General features: G+C 42.3%; 1 protein-coding gene across 1 annotated transcript in view; it reads right to left on the bottom strand.

Moving 5' to 3' along the window:
• The window catches only part of ME3 (malic enzyme 3), a 200,940-nt gene that overhangs the window by 87,665 nt on the left and 96,193 nt on the right, over positions 1-17,082 (bottom strand). Inside the window, exon 5 of the mRNA XM_077484919.1 lies at positions 13,219-13,322. Coding sequence (XP_077341045.1) covers positions 13,219-13,322 — 104 coding nt within the window. The remainder of the gene's footprint in view (positions 1-13,218; positions 13,323-17,082) is intronic.

The following is a 17,082-nucleotide window of genomic DNA, read 5'->3' as shown; positions in this document are numbered from 1 at the left end:
TTATCGCCCTCTTGCAGTTCAGAAACAGGCTGATAATTGGAGATGATACTTGTAGAACCTTCACACGCAATTATCAGACCATCTTCCAGCTTTAGTTGTCCGCCCCATGCTTAGAGAAAATGCAGAGTCCCAGAAAAGTACCAAAAATACCATTTCAGCTAAAGCCTTACAAGTTAAACCATGTTATTCCTTTTTTTTTTTTTCACTTCCAGGATATAAAGCTTCTGTAAAAAACACAATGTGTACTGCCTAAAGGACTAGCAGTGTACTGGAACACGTATGTGATAAAAAGATAAAAAGTTAAACATAAAACAGATGCAGTAAATTTAAAAATATGCAGTGCAGAGGTAGGATGAGCTGACCTTGAAAACTTCAAGGACAAAGCTTACAGGCATATTCCAAAAGAGTGGTTGGACTAGTAATATATTTACAGAAGGCTCTTTCGAGGACATTACTTTACAATCTCATTAAAAAACACAATCAGGGCCCTCCTCAACAATGCTGGTCTCCACCCTGAGGCTCTTAAGGCAGCCATTAGTATGCTTTTTAAGCCATCTATAGACTACACAAACTGGTACAACTTTAGTCCCATCTGGCTAATTAATACTGATGTCAAATTATTGGCTAAAGTTCTTGCTACCCATTTGAACACTGGCATAGCTTGCTTTATTTCCCCAGATCAAGTAGGGTTAATACTAGGATTACAGGCAAGAGACTGATTTACTAAAACTGGAGAGTTCAAAATCTGGAGCACCGGTGTATGGTAGCCAATCAGCTTCTACCTTCAGCTTGTTCAATTAAAGGGGTTGTAAAGGGAATAAAAAAAATAATCAGATTTTCATGTTGATTTTTGTCTTCAGATTTAGCAAAACCCTATAATATGAGGTCAAACCTTAGGAGTTTCAATTTGTAAGCAATCAGACAGGCCCTTGCACTACATGGTTTTGGTAAATCTGAAGACAAAAATCAGCAGTAAATCTTATATAGTGTGTATGGGGCTTTACAAATGCAATTTTTTTGGTAAAAAAAAAATTACAAAAAATAAAAATACACTTTCATGAATTAAAAAAAAAAAACTAAACAGTAAAGTTAGCCCGATTTTTTTGTATAATGTGAAAGAGGATGTTCGGTAAATGGATACCGAACATGTCATGCTTTGAAATTGTGTACAAAATGACGGTACCTAAAAATTGCCATAGTCGACGCATTCAAAAATTCGGTCACCAGGTTAGAGTTACAGAGGAGGTTAGTGCTAGAATTATTGTACTTACTCTCACAATCTCGCCGATACCTCACATGTCTAATTTGAACACCGTTTACATTTGCGGGTGCGACTTTTGTACGAGTTTTCTTTGCTACGCGAGCACGCAGGGACGGGGTCGCTTTAATTTTTTAATTTTTTTTCATTTATTTTATTGTCCCTTTAAAAAAATTAAATAATCTGATCACTTTTATTGCTGTCACAACAAGGAATGTAAACATCCCTTGTGACAGTAATAGGTGGTGACAGATACTCTTTATGGAGGGATCTCGGGTCTAAAAGATCCCCAATCCCTCCTTTGCACTTAAAAGTATTCAAATTGCCAAAATCGTTGATTGTGAATACTGCAATTTTTTTTTAAATGGGCGCCATTAGCAGCCGAACAATACCGGAAGTGACGTCGCTTCTGGAATTCTACATCTGAGACCCGATCAAAGCCGAGTCCGGCTTAGTTTGGATCTCAGCCAAGGCCGCGTCCACGCCGGTTGGTGCTCGGGTCTCCTGGTGGGATGGGTAGAGCAGCGGCTCCTTAAGGCCCCTTTACCGCCCGGTGTTGGCGGTAAAGTGGCACTATTTTTAGTGCTGATTTACCGTCGTTTTAGCGGCGGTATTCAGCCGCTAGCGAGCCGGTTTTAACCCCCACTGGCGGCAGAAAAAGGGTTAAAAGTGCCTGCTGCAGGCATCGCTTTGTCGGCAGTATAGCCGTGCTTCCCCACTGATTTCCGCCGCTCCTTCACTGCTCCAAAGATGCTGCTGTAGCAGGACTTTTTTTTACTGTCCTGCTAGCACACCGCTTCAGTGCCCTGCGGCTTTCACACTGGAGTGAAAGGAGCCGCTTTTTTCAGGTGCTATTTTTGAAAGGGGTCTTAGGATAACAGCTGAGTGGCTTTAGCTGCATCGGTGTTATTACTAAAAGAAAGCTGACCGCTGGCTCTAAAAAGCGGTACTTACCCCAATATAACCCCTTTAAGCCATCAACGCAAATTTGCTTACGGTCGGCGCAAAGAGGTTATTGCATTACTTGCATTAAGGTGAAAAACCTGTGGTGCAGCTCAACCCCAGAGCCCTCCTTTTACTTACTTGAACCTGATCTTTCCATTGGTTCTCACTGCTGTCAATCAAAACCAGTGACACGGGAGCAGGGTAGGGCGGGACGTCAATGGACGCAGCAGGACTTGGGAGCGTGCCCGCATGAGTGCCACCCATGGAATGCGGCTCTCAGTGGGGGCACTCAATGCGGAGGAGGAGCCGGGTGCGCCGCAGCGGGAAACCCAGAAGAGGAGGCTAAAGGCCGCTCTATGCAAAACCCTTGCACAGAGGAAGTATAACATGTTTGCTATTTAAAAAAAAAAAAAGTAACCTTTACAACAATCACTTTAAGGCATGATAGACCAGTAATGGGGAAAGGATCAACAGGGAGCATACAGAAAATACAGTAAATACTCCTTTGCTCTCTGCTTGTCTTTTTTGTGCACAGCTTTTATAATACAGGTCCTCTTTAAGCGTGTCTTCGTAAAAACATCACAAAAGCGGAGGATGCAAGCTTCCTGTATAATAGAATTTCGAAAAGATCTCCAAGGGAAAATTCTGAAAACAATGATGGAATTCTATTGCAATAGCTCTCATCTGGATATGAACTGTTTCTAACGATTGAGTGAGAAACGATCACTGAGACACAGAGCCACGAGTTCATACAAATCCAAAAGAGGATCATCAATCCAGAAAATTGGAACAAACAGAAAAATCTGCGCACCGCAAAAAATGAACCAATGCCTTTCAGCTGTTGTGATGACGGCTTGCTAATTAATCATACTTAAGAGAAACAACATTTGGTCTTGAACAAGCCCCCATAGACAAGTGATGTGGGACCTTAAAAAAAAAAAAACTCATTACTGCAGAAAAGAATTTCCTCATTCCATGTCACCGACTGTGAAGCACTGAAAAACAACAAAATGATGATGAAGAAGATAATCCTATCCTTTTGCATAGCTCCCAACTGTCCCGGATTTCGAGGGACTGTCCAGATTTGGAACAAAGTCCCTCTGTCCCTCTTTCCTCCTTATTTGTCCTTATTTGTTATTAGTTGTAAATAAAATGCACTAATTATCTATTAAAAAGTGTTTTATAGCGCTAAACTTTTCATCCAGTTTCTAAATTGCTATATTTCTAAATTCCAAAGGCCATTATAAAGAAATGGTAGTGGTAAAAAAAGCACTTGTGGGTTTAACCAATCATTTTTTTTTTTTTTTGTGCAATTCTCCTTTAACCACTTGCCGACCAGCCGCCGCAGTTTTACAGAATGGGACGGCTGGGTGAAACAACGTTATGCAATGTCGCTTCGCCCTGTGGCCACTAGGGGCACGTGTGCCTGCTGCTCACCCCCCAGAGCCCATGCGAGTGCCCGGCAGCCCCGAACATCGCCGGGCTGCTGCGATCGCTGGTGACACACCGAGAACTGGGATCTGTGGGTGCAAACACACAGTTTCTGGTTCGCTGAGGGGAGAAGAGACTGATTGTTTGTTCATACAAAGTATAAACAGCGATCTGTCATCTCCCCTAGACAGTCCCCTCTCCCCCTTCAGTTAGAACACACACTAGGGAACACATTTGATCCCTTCATCGCCCTCTAGTGTTAACTCCTTCCCCATCAGTGACATTTTTACAGTAATCAGTGCATTTTTATAGCACTGATCGTGTATGTCAATGGTCCTAATAATGTGTCAAAAGTATCCGATGTGCCCGCCATAATGTCGCAGTCCTGACAAAAATTGCAGATCGCCGCCATTACTAGTACAAAAAAAATAAATAATAAAAATGCTATAAATCTATCCCCTGTTTTGTAGGCGCTATAACTTTTGCGCAAACCAATCAATATGTGTTTATTGCGATTTTTTATTACCAAAAATATGTAGAAGAATACATATCGGCCTAAACTAAGAAAAAAAAAAGGGGGATATTTTAGGGCTGTGGAAATTTAAGATTAATTCCTCAATTTATCGATTAAAAAATTACTTACGTCAGTGCTACAGTTTGAATTTAAAACGTATTTGTGTGAACTGGGAAGTTAAGTCATGGATTGTGGAAACTAACTAGTGTCGGGGGATTGTATATAGTGTATACCACATTTACCACTAATACAGAGTTGCAATGCAAGGAGATCATCTAAAAGTAGTTGGATCTGTATGTGCGTTATAATTAACTGAAATTAGTCGATTCATCGATTTAAAAAAAAAAACGATTAATCGAACACGAAAATTTTAATAAGTAACAGCCCTATGATATTTATTATAGCAAAAAGTACAAAATAGTGTTTTTTTTCTTCAAAATGATCACTCTCTTTTTGTTTGTAGTGCAAAAAAACAAAACAAAAAAACACTGCAGAGGTGATCAAATACCCACCAAAAGAAAGCTCTATTTGTGGGGAAAAAAGGACGTCAATATTGTTTGGGTGCACAGCCGCATGACTGCACACGTCTCAGTTAACCACTTTCAGACCGGACCATTTTGCTGGTCAAAGACCAGACCACTTTTTGCGATTCGGCACTGCGTTGCTTTAACTGACAATTGCGCGGTCGTGCGACGTGGCTCCCAAACAAAATTGACGTCCTTTTTTTCCCACAAATAGAGCTTTCTTTTGGTGGTATTTGATCACCCCTGCGGTTTTTATTTTTTGTGCTATAAACAAAAATAGAGCGACAATTTTGAAAAAAACACATTATTTTTTACTTTTTGTTATAATAAATATCCCCCAAAAATATATAAAAATTTTTTTTCCCTCAGTTTAGGCTGATACGTATTCTTCTACATATTTTTGGTAAAAAAAATCGCAATAAGCGATTATTGATTGGTTTGCGCAAAAGTTATAGCGTTTACAAAATAGGGATAGTTTTATAGCATTTTTATTAATAATTTTTTTTTTTTTTTTACTAGTAATGACGGCGATCAGCGATTTTTATTGTGACTGCGACATTGTAGGGGACCCATCGGACATTTTTGACACATTTTTGGGACCATTGTCATTTATACAGTAATCACTGCTATATAAATGCAGTGATTCCTGTGTAAATGACACTGGCAGTGAAGGGGTTAACCAGTGGGTGGCAGTGTAGGGGTTAGGTGTTCCTAGGGGTGTGTTACTAACTGTGGGGGGGTTGGGCTTTGATTTAGTGAACACTGATCTCTGCTCCAATCACATGGAGCAGAGATCAGCGTCACTAGTTGCTAGGCAGAATGGAGAAATGCTGTTTACATGGCATTTCCTCCATTCAGCCGTCCCGTGAGACGATCGCGGGGATGCCCGCGGCGATCGAGTCCGCGGGTCCCGCGACCGGACTCACGGGGGTCCCGACCGGCGCGCTCCCGATGGCAGGGCGGCATTGAAGATTGGACGTACATGTACGCCAATATGCCTGCCCGTGCCATTCTGTCGACATACATCGTCGTGCGCTGGTCGGGAAGTGGTTAAATCGACGCAGTGCCGAATCGCAAAAAATGGGCCGGTCATTCAGCAGCCAAATCTTCCGTGGCTGAAGCGGTTAAGGGGGCGTGGCAGGTGGAATGTCCTATGCCTACATACTTTGGCTAATAGGTGTCCGTCATTCCCATCTCAGAATGTTGGGAGTTATGATTTTGTATAAAACGAGCTTCTTAGTAGCTTGTTAGTACACGGATGATTTTGTATCAAGCATATTTCTTTGTTTTTAAGCACATCCAGCAGTAGATGTAATTACTGACTGAATATGCAGCTTCTTTATCTATTGAACAATGCTTATGTTCCAGTTTAAGGTGGTGTCATGACCACCTTCCTGGGTTTCCTGTTACAGAATGGCTCCTTTCTCTTGCAGCATCCCATGGACTCACCCTTGCATACATGGACTAGAGTTGTGTCTCCCTACAGTAGAGCTGCACGATTCTGGCCAAAACAAGAATCACAATTTTTTTTGCTTAGAATAAAGATCACGATTCTCGAGGAGTAACATCTTTCACATTATACAAAAAAAAATGGGCTAACTACTGTTTCTTTTTATTAATTAAAGTGTATTTTTTGTCAAAAAAATTCCATTTGAAAGACTGCTGCGCAAATACAGTGTGACACAACCGCGATTTTATTCTCTAGGGTCTCTGCTAATATATATATATATATATATATATATATATATATATATATATATATATATATATATATATATAAATATAATGTTTGGGGGTTCTAAGTAATTTTCTAGCAAAAAATACTGATTTTAAAAGAGAAGTATGGTTTTGTTTTTTTGTTTTTTGCCCATTAATACATACCTAGGTGGATGCAGCATCCAACCGCTCCATTCTCTCGGCTCCCCAAGCAGAGAGCTGCTGACTGTCAATCAGCATCTCTCCTCTCTGCTCCTCCTTGATCACTGGAGCGCTGAGCTGTGGAGGGGCAGGGAGCAGACATCTCATGCTCTCAGCGGCTCGCTGAGATGGGTATCAGTCCAGGCACCTGGCGGATCCTGGCTTTATTATCGCGATGACGTGGTGCCTGGACTGATTCCTGTGAAGTCCACAGAGAGAGGACTTCAGTCCACTCTCTGCTGAAAACGAATCACAGGAGGGCAAAACGAATTGAATTGCTCTCCTGTGACCCATAGAAGTACAGCCTTACGAGCCCAGGCTGGACTCCTCCTTTAACTTGTAAGCAACAAGTGTCCAGAACAGGCTTAGTCTTTGGGTGGTTAAACTGACCTCATTTACAGACCGAAGTTCATTCCTTTGATCTAAAAGAACCAAATGTTACAATTTTTCCCTTCATCTCCACCTAATCGATGTTGTGATAAACTTGGCAGGCTGCCTGTTTTTTTTTTGACAGGTGTCAGCAGTGAGCAGAAAACTCTTTGTACTGAATTGATTGCAAGGGGGGTAGAATTGTGATCTTGATTCTTAAACGATTAATCGTGCAGCTCTACCCTACACTGTCTGCATCAATCGAAAAACACAGCCCCATAACCTGGGATGGCAAGACACTCTCCGCTTCTCCTCCCTCCTGCACTGTCCATTGTTAACACTTTCCTGTGAAGACCAGAAGTTCAGGGAAGCAGCAACTTTACATCTGAACTTTAGAAAACAAAAAAAAAAAAGAAAGAAAGAAAAGAAACATGGGCCATTTGCTGTGCAAAAATCAATTATCTCTATTGATGCCTGTCCCACATTTAGCTGCTGCTCAATTTGGTAAAACTATTACTTTCAGCCCCTTAAGTACTGAACTTCCAGCACTGAGAGTTGTGGTTCTGACTGTAGTATACTGATCATAGCAGGTCACCCATTGTACCTCTTCTTTAAAAAAAAGCCATCTGTTCTTTTTTACAGAGGCTTTCTGTGGTTGGAGAGGTCCATCTACCCCTCCTCCAGTCACAATGGAGCAGCAGCCAAATGTGGGGCAGGCATCAATAGCGGAAAATTGGTCAAATAAAATGTATGTCTTTTTTTTTCCCACAAATAGAGCTTTCTTTTGGTGGTATTTGATCAACTGCGTTTTTTTTATTTTTTGCGCTATAAACAAAAAAAGAGCGACAATTTAAAAAATATATATATTTTTTACTTTACGTTATAAAACACATCCAAAAAAAATTTAAAATAAATCTAAATTTCTTCATCAATTTAGGCCAATATGTATTCTGCTGCATATTTTTGGTAAAAAAAATCCCAAAAAAGCATATACTGATTGGCTTGCACAAAAGTTATTGCTTCCACAAATGATGGGATATCTTTATGGAATAAATGGGCACTGATTGGTGGCACTTGTGGGCATTGATTGCTGCCACTGGTGGGCACTGATTGCTAGCAGTGGTAGGCACTCAATTGTAGTCAGGGCACTGATGATCAGTGCCCTGATTACATACCTAGCTGTCCCCTGTGAGGAGATGCCGCTGATTAGCTCTCCTCTCCTCACACGGCATCTCCGTGATTACACGTGACCGGCTGTGATTGGACACAGCCAATCACATGGTTAAAGAGCCGTGGATGTGGCTCTTTACAGAGATCAGGGTCGTGCCATGGGCTCACAAGAGCCTCATCTGAGCTACTTGGCATGTGTAGCTGTTGTTGGAGCCTTCGATCTACCCTTTCTTGGGTTAGTAATCCATTTAATTCTCTCTAATGTCATCTGAAGCTTGCAATATAAAAATTGATTGTAGGGGAGTTCTCCATACTAATGATTGTGTGTGTAATGTATCTGGGTGTAAACTCTGTATATGTGGGGTGTAATGTATCTGGGTGCAATGTATCTGAGTGTATCTGTACTATGTCTGCAGTCTCTGACCATGATAATGACAGTCAAAAAGGGACACAGCATGGGTGACCTTAAAATGATGCCCTCCCCCCTCCAAAAAAAGTTCTGCATACGCCCATGCTTGCACAGGTGTGTTGCTGCAGTACATCAGTTTGAACAAGGCCTAATTTATTTGCCAGAAAATGACTTAAAAATTAAAGAAACATTCCTCTCTCTCTCTCTCTAAATATATATAGATTGTGATTGATGTACTGTAGATACATTGTACAATTATTTGCATTTTGGCGAGCCAACTTTACATCAAGGAAAGGTTCTGTTTGGCTTTCTGATGTTAAATATTGTTTAGGGTTACTATAACAACATAATGCAGCAGCTGCAGGTTATCATTACTTCTTGTTAAGTTGAGCATTTCAAGTAAAGCCAAGCAGTCCTCATGATTCTATCATCGCTTAATGACTTGCATGAGTTATTCTAAATGTACAGGCTTTAGAATTCTTGGGCGGGGACTTGGGAAGCCGGTTGGACTAAACTGATTAATCTCTCTCTCAGGAGAATGTCAATGGCTGAAGACGTAACTCTTTCTAATGAAATAATGAAGCACATGTCATGGTCCTACCAAGGTGGTGATTCAGCAGATCTCCCTGATGTGTATCATGTGTTTCCCATTTGGCTCTCTTGATGGAGAACAGGGATAAAGAACAAATACTGGTGGTTTCTCACTGAGAAGGGAAGTCCCACACTGAACTATATAGATTTCTTCTTTATAGCCCAGCTTTACATTTCTGCTCCTATTTCTTGCAGTCGTCACGTTCAGGGTTCACCTCCGTCCAGAGCGGAAAATACCAGCCGTTATATGATGGCAGTGTATGAAGCCAGAAAAGGTCACAGAAATATGAGTAACCAAGGTGTGCTAAACCAACCACAGCTGACCCCAAGAACATGGAAAATCCATGAAATACATTCCTGCACACATACTCTGCAGTTCTGTGGACTACAAACAGTTCAAAAGTCTGTAACTACTAGGTATGTGTACAAAAATGTGTGCTTTAGTTCAGTTGTGTAGCCATGACTCGTTAGAATGATGCGGCAAAATGGGATGAACAATGGCAAAAAAGTAGTTTTGTTCTTAGTCCCTCTGCACATGAGTGTTTTTCTGCTCATTTCCCTATGATTATGCTCAGCATGCAGAACCCACGTCCTTTTTGTCCCTATGCTCAAAAAAAGAAAAACATTTTTAAAAAAGTATGAGTTTGCTTTGCTTTTTAAGTGTATTCAGGCATTTTTGGTCTCTAACTGCGGCCCTGGGGCCAGATGTGGCCCCTCTGCTTTCCTCTATCTGCCCCTTGGGGCACGATTTCATCCACAACTGACACCAATAATGGGGCACCATTCCTCACACTGACAGCAGTGGTGGGGCACTATTCTATCCACTGACACCAATGATGGGGTGCTATTCCTCCCATTGATATCAACAATGGAGCACTATTATTCCCAAAGATCCCAACAATGGGGCACTATCACTCCCACTAAAACCAACGATGGAGCACTGTTTACTCCCACTGACGCTGGGGCATTCTCTACTCCCACTGGCCACAGTCTAGCCCCCCTAAAGTCTGAAGGATAGTAAACTGGGCCTTTATTTAGAAAGTTTGGAGACCCCTGCCTTAGACTTCAATTGGAATGCCTGCAAATGTCTTCTTCATGTGTTTTTATACCTGAAGAACTCCTCTCCTCGTTTTGCCCAGCCCAGGAAACAAACTAACTTGCTTTTTTACACATGCAAAAATTATTGTAAAGCGCCTCAAAACAACTTTTTCAAAATCACCAGGAATATGCTCCGTTTAGGTGTGAATGCAAGCTTATTTAAAGAAATGAAAGGTCCCTTTCACATGGGCCATTGGATCGGATCCGGCTGTCTGTTTTTTTTTTAGGCGGACCCAATCGGACCCTACATTCTCCTCAGTTGGAAGTGACTTGTGTCCCTTTTTACCTGTCTACCTCTGATCAAATCCAGTCCGGCTAAAACAAACGGATGGGGGGATCCATACCCCTCTGTCTGGCCAACTAGTCCATTTACATATACAGTGCCTTGCGAAAGTATTCGGCCCCCTTGAACTTTTCAACCTTTTGCCACATTTCAGGCTTCAAACATAAAGATATAATTTTTTTATTTTTTGTGAAGAATCACCAACAAGTGGGACACAATTGTGAAGTGGAACGAAATCTATTGGATTTTTGAAACTTTTTTAACTAATAAAAAAATGAAAAGTGGGGCGTGCAAAATTATTCGGCCCCCTTGCGTTAATACTTTGTAGAGCCACCTTTTGCTGCGATTACAGCTGCAAGTTGCTTGGGGTATGTCTCTATCAGTTTTGCACATCGAGAGACTGAAATTCTTGCCCATTCTTCCTTGCAAAACAGCTCGAGCTCAGTGAGGTTGGATGGAGAGCGTTTGTGAACAGCAGTTTTCAGCTCTTTCCACAGATTCTCGATTGGATTCAGGTCTGGACTTTGACTTGGCCATTCTAACACCTGGATACGTTTAATTGTGAACCATTCCTTTGTAGATTTTGCTGTATGTTTGGGATCATTGTCTTGTTGGAAGATAAATCTCCGTCCCAGTTTCAGCTCTTTTGCAGACTCCAACAGGTTTTCATCTAGAATGGTCCTGTATTTGGCTGCATCCATCTTCCCCTCAAATTTAACCATCTTCCCTGTCCCTGCTGAAGAAAAGCAGGCCCAAACCATGATGCTGCCACCACCATGTATGACAGTGGGGATGGTGTGTTGAGGGTGATGAGCTGTGTTGCTTTTACGCCAAACATATAGTTTTGCATTGTGGGCAAAAAGTTGGATTTTGGTTTCATCTGACCAGAGCACCTTCTTCCACATGTTTGGTGTGTCTCCCAGGTGGCTTGTGGCAAACTTTAGACAAGACTTTTCATGGATATCTTTGAGAAATGGCTTTCTTCTTGCCACTCTTCCATAAAGGCCAGATTTGTGCAGTGTACGACTGATTGTTGTCCTATGGACAGACTCTCCCACCTCAGCTGTAGTTCTCTGCAGTTCATCCAGAGTGATCATGGGCCTCTTGGCTGCATCTCTGATCAGTCTTCTCCTTGTCTGAGCTGAAAGTTTAGAGGGACGGCCAGGTCTTGGTAGATTTTCAGTGGTCTGATACTCCTTCCATTTCAAAATGATCGCTTGCACAGTGCTCCTTGGGATGTTTAAAGCTTGGGAAATCTTTTTGTATCCAAATCCGGCTTTAAACTTCTCCACAACAGTATTACGGACCTGCCTGGTGTGTTCCTTGGTCTTCATGATGCTCTCTGCGCTTTCAACAGAACCCTGAGACTATCACAGAGCAGCTGCATTTATACAGAGACTTGATTACACACAGGTGGATTCTATTTATCACCATCAGTCATTTAGGACAACATTGGATCATTCAGAGATCCTCGCTGAACTTCTGGCGTGAGTTTGCTGCACTGAAAGTAAAGGGGGCCGAATAATTTTGCACGCACCACTTTTCAGTTTTTTATTTGCTAAAAAAGTTTAAAATATCCAATAGATTTCGTTCCACTTCACAATTGTGTCCCACTTGGTGATTCTTCACAAAAAATTAAAATTTTATATATTTATGTTTGAAGCCTGAAATGTGGCAAAAGGCTGAAAAGTTCAAGGGGGCCAAATACTTTCGCAAGGCACTGTAGCTGCCCATACAGTAAAGCGGGCTGTGCCCGTGTCTGCTCTGCATAAGCGTAGCAGATACGGACCCGTCATCCAGCAGCTCCGCTCAGCTCAGCAGGATCGCCTGCTGAGCAAAACCAGATCCAATAGCATCCCTTGCACTGCCTTACCAAGAACACAGATTTAAAGCACACATAAGTAGAAAAGGCTTGTAAGCATACATGGTACTGTATACACATACAGTCATGTGAAAAAGTAAGTACATTCTGTGAAACTTGATTTTTTTTTCAACATACTTTAACAGGCAAACATTAGATCTCAATATAAATAGTACCTACAGAGAAAAGAGATATACTTGCACAAATGATACATAAAATTGACTCTTTATATTGATTCTCATGATCGAAATGAATGAAAATGCAGCAAGTACACCCCTACACTTAAAACCACTTAAAATCCACAAAATTGGAATCCAGTGTTCCTGATTAGGTATCAATGATGGGAACCTCCTTAGAGAATATGCAGACAGAACCTCAAATATCTAGGGTTTGATGTTCTGTTCGCTGTTGCCATGTGTGGTGTCATCATGCCAAGGTCAATAAAGCCCTCTAAGGCCCTCACAAAAGAAGTTTGTAGATGCTTAGGATGCTGGCAAGCAATTAAAATTTTAGATTTAAATAGATTGCCAAATAATTGAATCATTCCACTGTAAGGAAAAAAAATCGACAAGTTGCATAGATTTCAAACTTGTCCAGGTCTGGCCAGAAAAATGAACTCAAGAGCTGGCCATCTGATGAAAAAGAACCCCAGAATGTCATCATCAGGGGTTGTTTTAGCAGTAAAGTTCTTCCCAAACACTATCCTGAGCATAATTGCTTTTATTACTTTAGCAAATGCCGTTGTATATGGTTGGCAACAGATAGACAGCAGCTAGATAGATACATGAACTGATGAATTCATGTTTTATCCTCTTAAATCAAAACGATAAAGTCAATTTCTGACTTACCTGTTGGTCACAGCTTGCATGAATTCATCAATTAGGTCGTCATATGCCTTCCCACGAACTCGCTTGTGTTTTAATCCGATATACAAGGGGTCATTCAGAAGTGTCTGAAGAAACAAAAAAAGAACAATTTCAGTTAAGTGTTGTTCATGTTGGTGGTCTAAGCCCTTGTACACACGGTTGGACATTCCGACCACAAAATCCGTTGGATTTTTGCTGACAGATTTTGTCCGAAACTGGTGTTGCATACACACGGTCGGACAAAGTTGTTGGAAAATCCGATTGTTCGGAACGTGATGACGTTCATTCATTGCGACGGGATTATGTTGCGGCTAGTAGCCAATAGCTTTGGTCTCGTAATTTGATCTGAGCATGCGTGGCACTTTGTCCGATCGGAATTCTCTACAAACGATCGGACAAAGTCCGATCGGATCATGCTGTCGGAAAACTTTATATCCAGCTCTCAAACTTTGTTGGTCGGACATTCCGACGGAAAAAGTCCGATGGAACCCACACACAGTCGGATTATCCGACACCACGGTCCGATCGGACATTTTCCGTCGGAACGTCCGACCGTATGTACAAGGGCTTATAGAGCTTCCCAGGGCTACTGACGCTTGGGATCTGAATAGAAAGTCACATTGTTGAAGTTGAACTACACTCAAAACAGAACCCTTAGCTACCCTACCCAGCTTGCTCCCTTAAAGCGAGCTGAAGTGGTTAAACCCCACACCAGTTCATCACAGGGTGCTTTCAGTGTGCCCCTATTCACTTAAATGAGTTACGCTTGGTGGGCGTGACATCTGGCTATAGCAACAGGGGCTACAAGTCCTGCTGTAGCATATACACACAGTATGTGCACACAGCAAAGAATTCTGAATACGTGCACCCCTGGCTGCTGCCTCTGCCGCTAAAGGGGGAGTAGCTGGCGTGCAGTAAAAGCATGGCTGAACGGTGGGGTTTTACCACCCCCCTCAACCACTAGTGTGAACAAACACTTTCTTCAGGTTTCCAGCTCACCCATTGGTATAAACAGAGGCCCAAAACCTTACAGCTTAGTCCAGATGTGGTGTGAATGGGGGGGGGGGGGGTGTAGAATAGTAGAACTACACCATCTTCTCTGTACTTGGTAGTCGAGTTTCCAATTATCGGTCCCGACTCATACTTGAACTCGTTTGCTCTAGCAGCTCCTGCAAGCGCACAAATAGAACTCATAACCTGTCAAATTGAATATCTGCTATGGGTTCTCCAGAATATTTCACAGTACGCGGAGAGACAACAAGTTCTGCCAATCATTCTGATACTTACAGCTACTATTACAGCAGAATAATGCTAAAAATGTCCGCTAAAAATAGTGCTAAAAAACAAAACTCTCACTTTTAATAAGCACAAGAATCCTAAATTCTTACTGAGTTATCCATCCACCATAGTTCTGTCTAAATGTAATATGCACAGAGAGTCAAAATTTTTTATCCTTTTAGATGGCTGTTTTTACTGTTGTCTGACTGATCATATTTGTCCTCTCGATTTTTCCTGGCAAATGTTTTGGCAATAAAATGGGGGTTTAAAACACCGAATGTTAGCTGCATTCTGTGATAGCTTCTTTCTTCTTCTATATTCGCAGATTGCTGCTCCTGGGGTATTTATCAGGTGTTTTCTGCTCCCATTTCTCCCATCAACCAGGAACTTTTTTTCTTTAACTCTTGTTGCAACTATCTGTGCTTTTTTGGTTCATTTGGCCATTTTTCCGCAGCTCTGGTGGTTTGTTGGACATGTGAGTATATGAGTTTATATATATAATCATTTTTTCCCCATCTATTGCCATTGGATGGATATAGACACTGATTGAGTTATGTCGTTGTTGAAAATATGTATTTCTTTGTATTTTAGATTATTACATTTAGAATAAATTGCATATCGGATCATCCCTGAAGAAGAAGCGAGATACTCCGCAACGCGTAGGAAAATAACACATGCATCTAATTATTTGTTATATGTCCATACATTGAGTGCATATGTTCTCTGTGCTATTTTGGAGATATTATGCACTCGAAGGTTGTTTACACAGATATTTTTTATATGTTTGTATGAATATTGCGTATTAATTTTGATATATTGTTTAAATAAAATTATTTTATATTTTTCTACTACAGTGTATGTTTTGCAATCTATGCCTTTAAAGTCCTACCCCTAAGGGGAAATTTTGTACCATGGCAAATGTCACCAAGAAAAAAAAAGCGGAGTTCAACCCTTTTTTTTATATACCGGTACTTACCAGAAACGCCCTGTTGCTATGTATTCCTCGTAATCTGCCACTTCCTGGTCCGCGGCGCTCCCCGTGACGTCACCCTTGCCTGTGCTGATGACACATCATTTCCCAGGAGTCTGTGGGCAGTAGTGCGATCAAAAATCACGTTATTTCCTAACAGGACATGACGTGATTTAGGCTGGATCACAGCACCGAGATGTGCTTATCTACGTTGCCATAACATGGCAGGGCAGGACCTTCCTCCCTCGCCACCCGTTGTTATGGCAACTTTAGAAACAATGGGCGCTACGGCCGCAGGTGAAATCGTGCATGCGCGAGATCAAGAGGTTCATGCTGGTTACCTAGCAGGCACTTCTCCAAAGCTATTCCAGGAAGCGATCTCAATTGGGCTTCACATGCCCACAATCACGATAGAATCGGCCACAAATGGAGGCATAAAATATTACAGTAAGAAATGTATATTTTTGAGAAATCGATTATGTCAATTGTATACTTGTTTTTGAATTTCATTAGTAGTAATGCTAGGATCAAAAAAAAAAATACATTTCACTGGAATTGCACTTTGAAGTGAAGTGAAGCACTTCAGCCCTGGACGAATTTACCCCTTTCCTCACCAGAGCCCTTTTTGCGGTTCGGCACTGCGCCGCTTTAACGGACAATTGCGAGGTCATGCGACGCGGCTCACAAACAAAATTGATGTTCTTTTTTTTTCTACAAATAGCCTGATTGTCTGATGTGTGGGAAGTAGGAAGTAGCCTGGAGAGGAGGCATAGGACATACCGAACGCTGTGTAACCGGGGCTGCAGATCCTGGATGCAGGTGACCCTATTCCCCCCTCACTACTACAGCAATACAGCACTTTATAAGCAATGTTTTTGATATATAAATGTGAGTTGAATGTAAGTTGAGGTTTTTAAATATTAAACTTTTTAGATGTTATTACACTATTGCATGCCTCTATTATTTTCCTTAAAGAGAAGCACGGATTAAGAATGCAATGATATAAGGAGTGCTGGACATGACAGTGTGGATGAGGGACACAGAGGGTTAAGCTTTATGGGTGGAGTTCAGGAAAAGGTTTGCAGGAAACAAGTTCAGTGTAGGGGAGGGGTCACATAAAAGGGAGAGGTGTGGCTTTAAGGAATCATTCGGAGCCCAGTGTGACACAGAGGAGGCAGTTTTTTCGCTGCTCCTCTGCTATGGCGGACCTCGAGGGACTCTTCGCGCGGCTGCGACGGGCGGCGGAGGTGCACGGTGCGGACTGGCTGCGGGAACGTGTGGGTGACCTGACGGACGGCGATGTGGACGGCGGCGGGACAGGTGAGGTTCCACTGCGCGCGCGGAGGTCTCGGCCTCCGGCGCGTTTTTCTCCTGGGCCTACTCCTCGGCCGCCTCGTGACTCCCGGAGCCCGGGGGTGGACCGATCGGTCCCCCCGGCAAAACGGCAGGTTATCGGCTCCCCCCGGTCCGGGCGGTCGTTGCGCCGCCGAACGGAGGGGGGCGGGGCTTCACGGCCGCATGGACATGGCGCCGGGACCGCACGGGGCCCGGTGGAGGTGGGGGGGAGTGTGGATGGCTCTGGGTCGGCAGGCCAAGGG

This window comes from Lithobates pipiens, unplaced genomic scaffold (assembly GCF_037356315.1).
Source record: "Lithobates pipiens isolate NorthernLeopardFrog02 unplaced genomic scaffold, aLitPip1_a1.2 Scaffold_169, whole genome shotgun sequence".
Taxonomy (NCBI): domain Eukaryota; kingdom Metazoa; phylum Chordata; class Amphibia; order Anura; family Ranidae; genus Lithobates; species Lithobates pipiens.
Note: the sequence above shows the minus strand (reverse complement) of the source record. Positions and strands in the feature narration are given on the sequence as shown.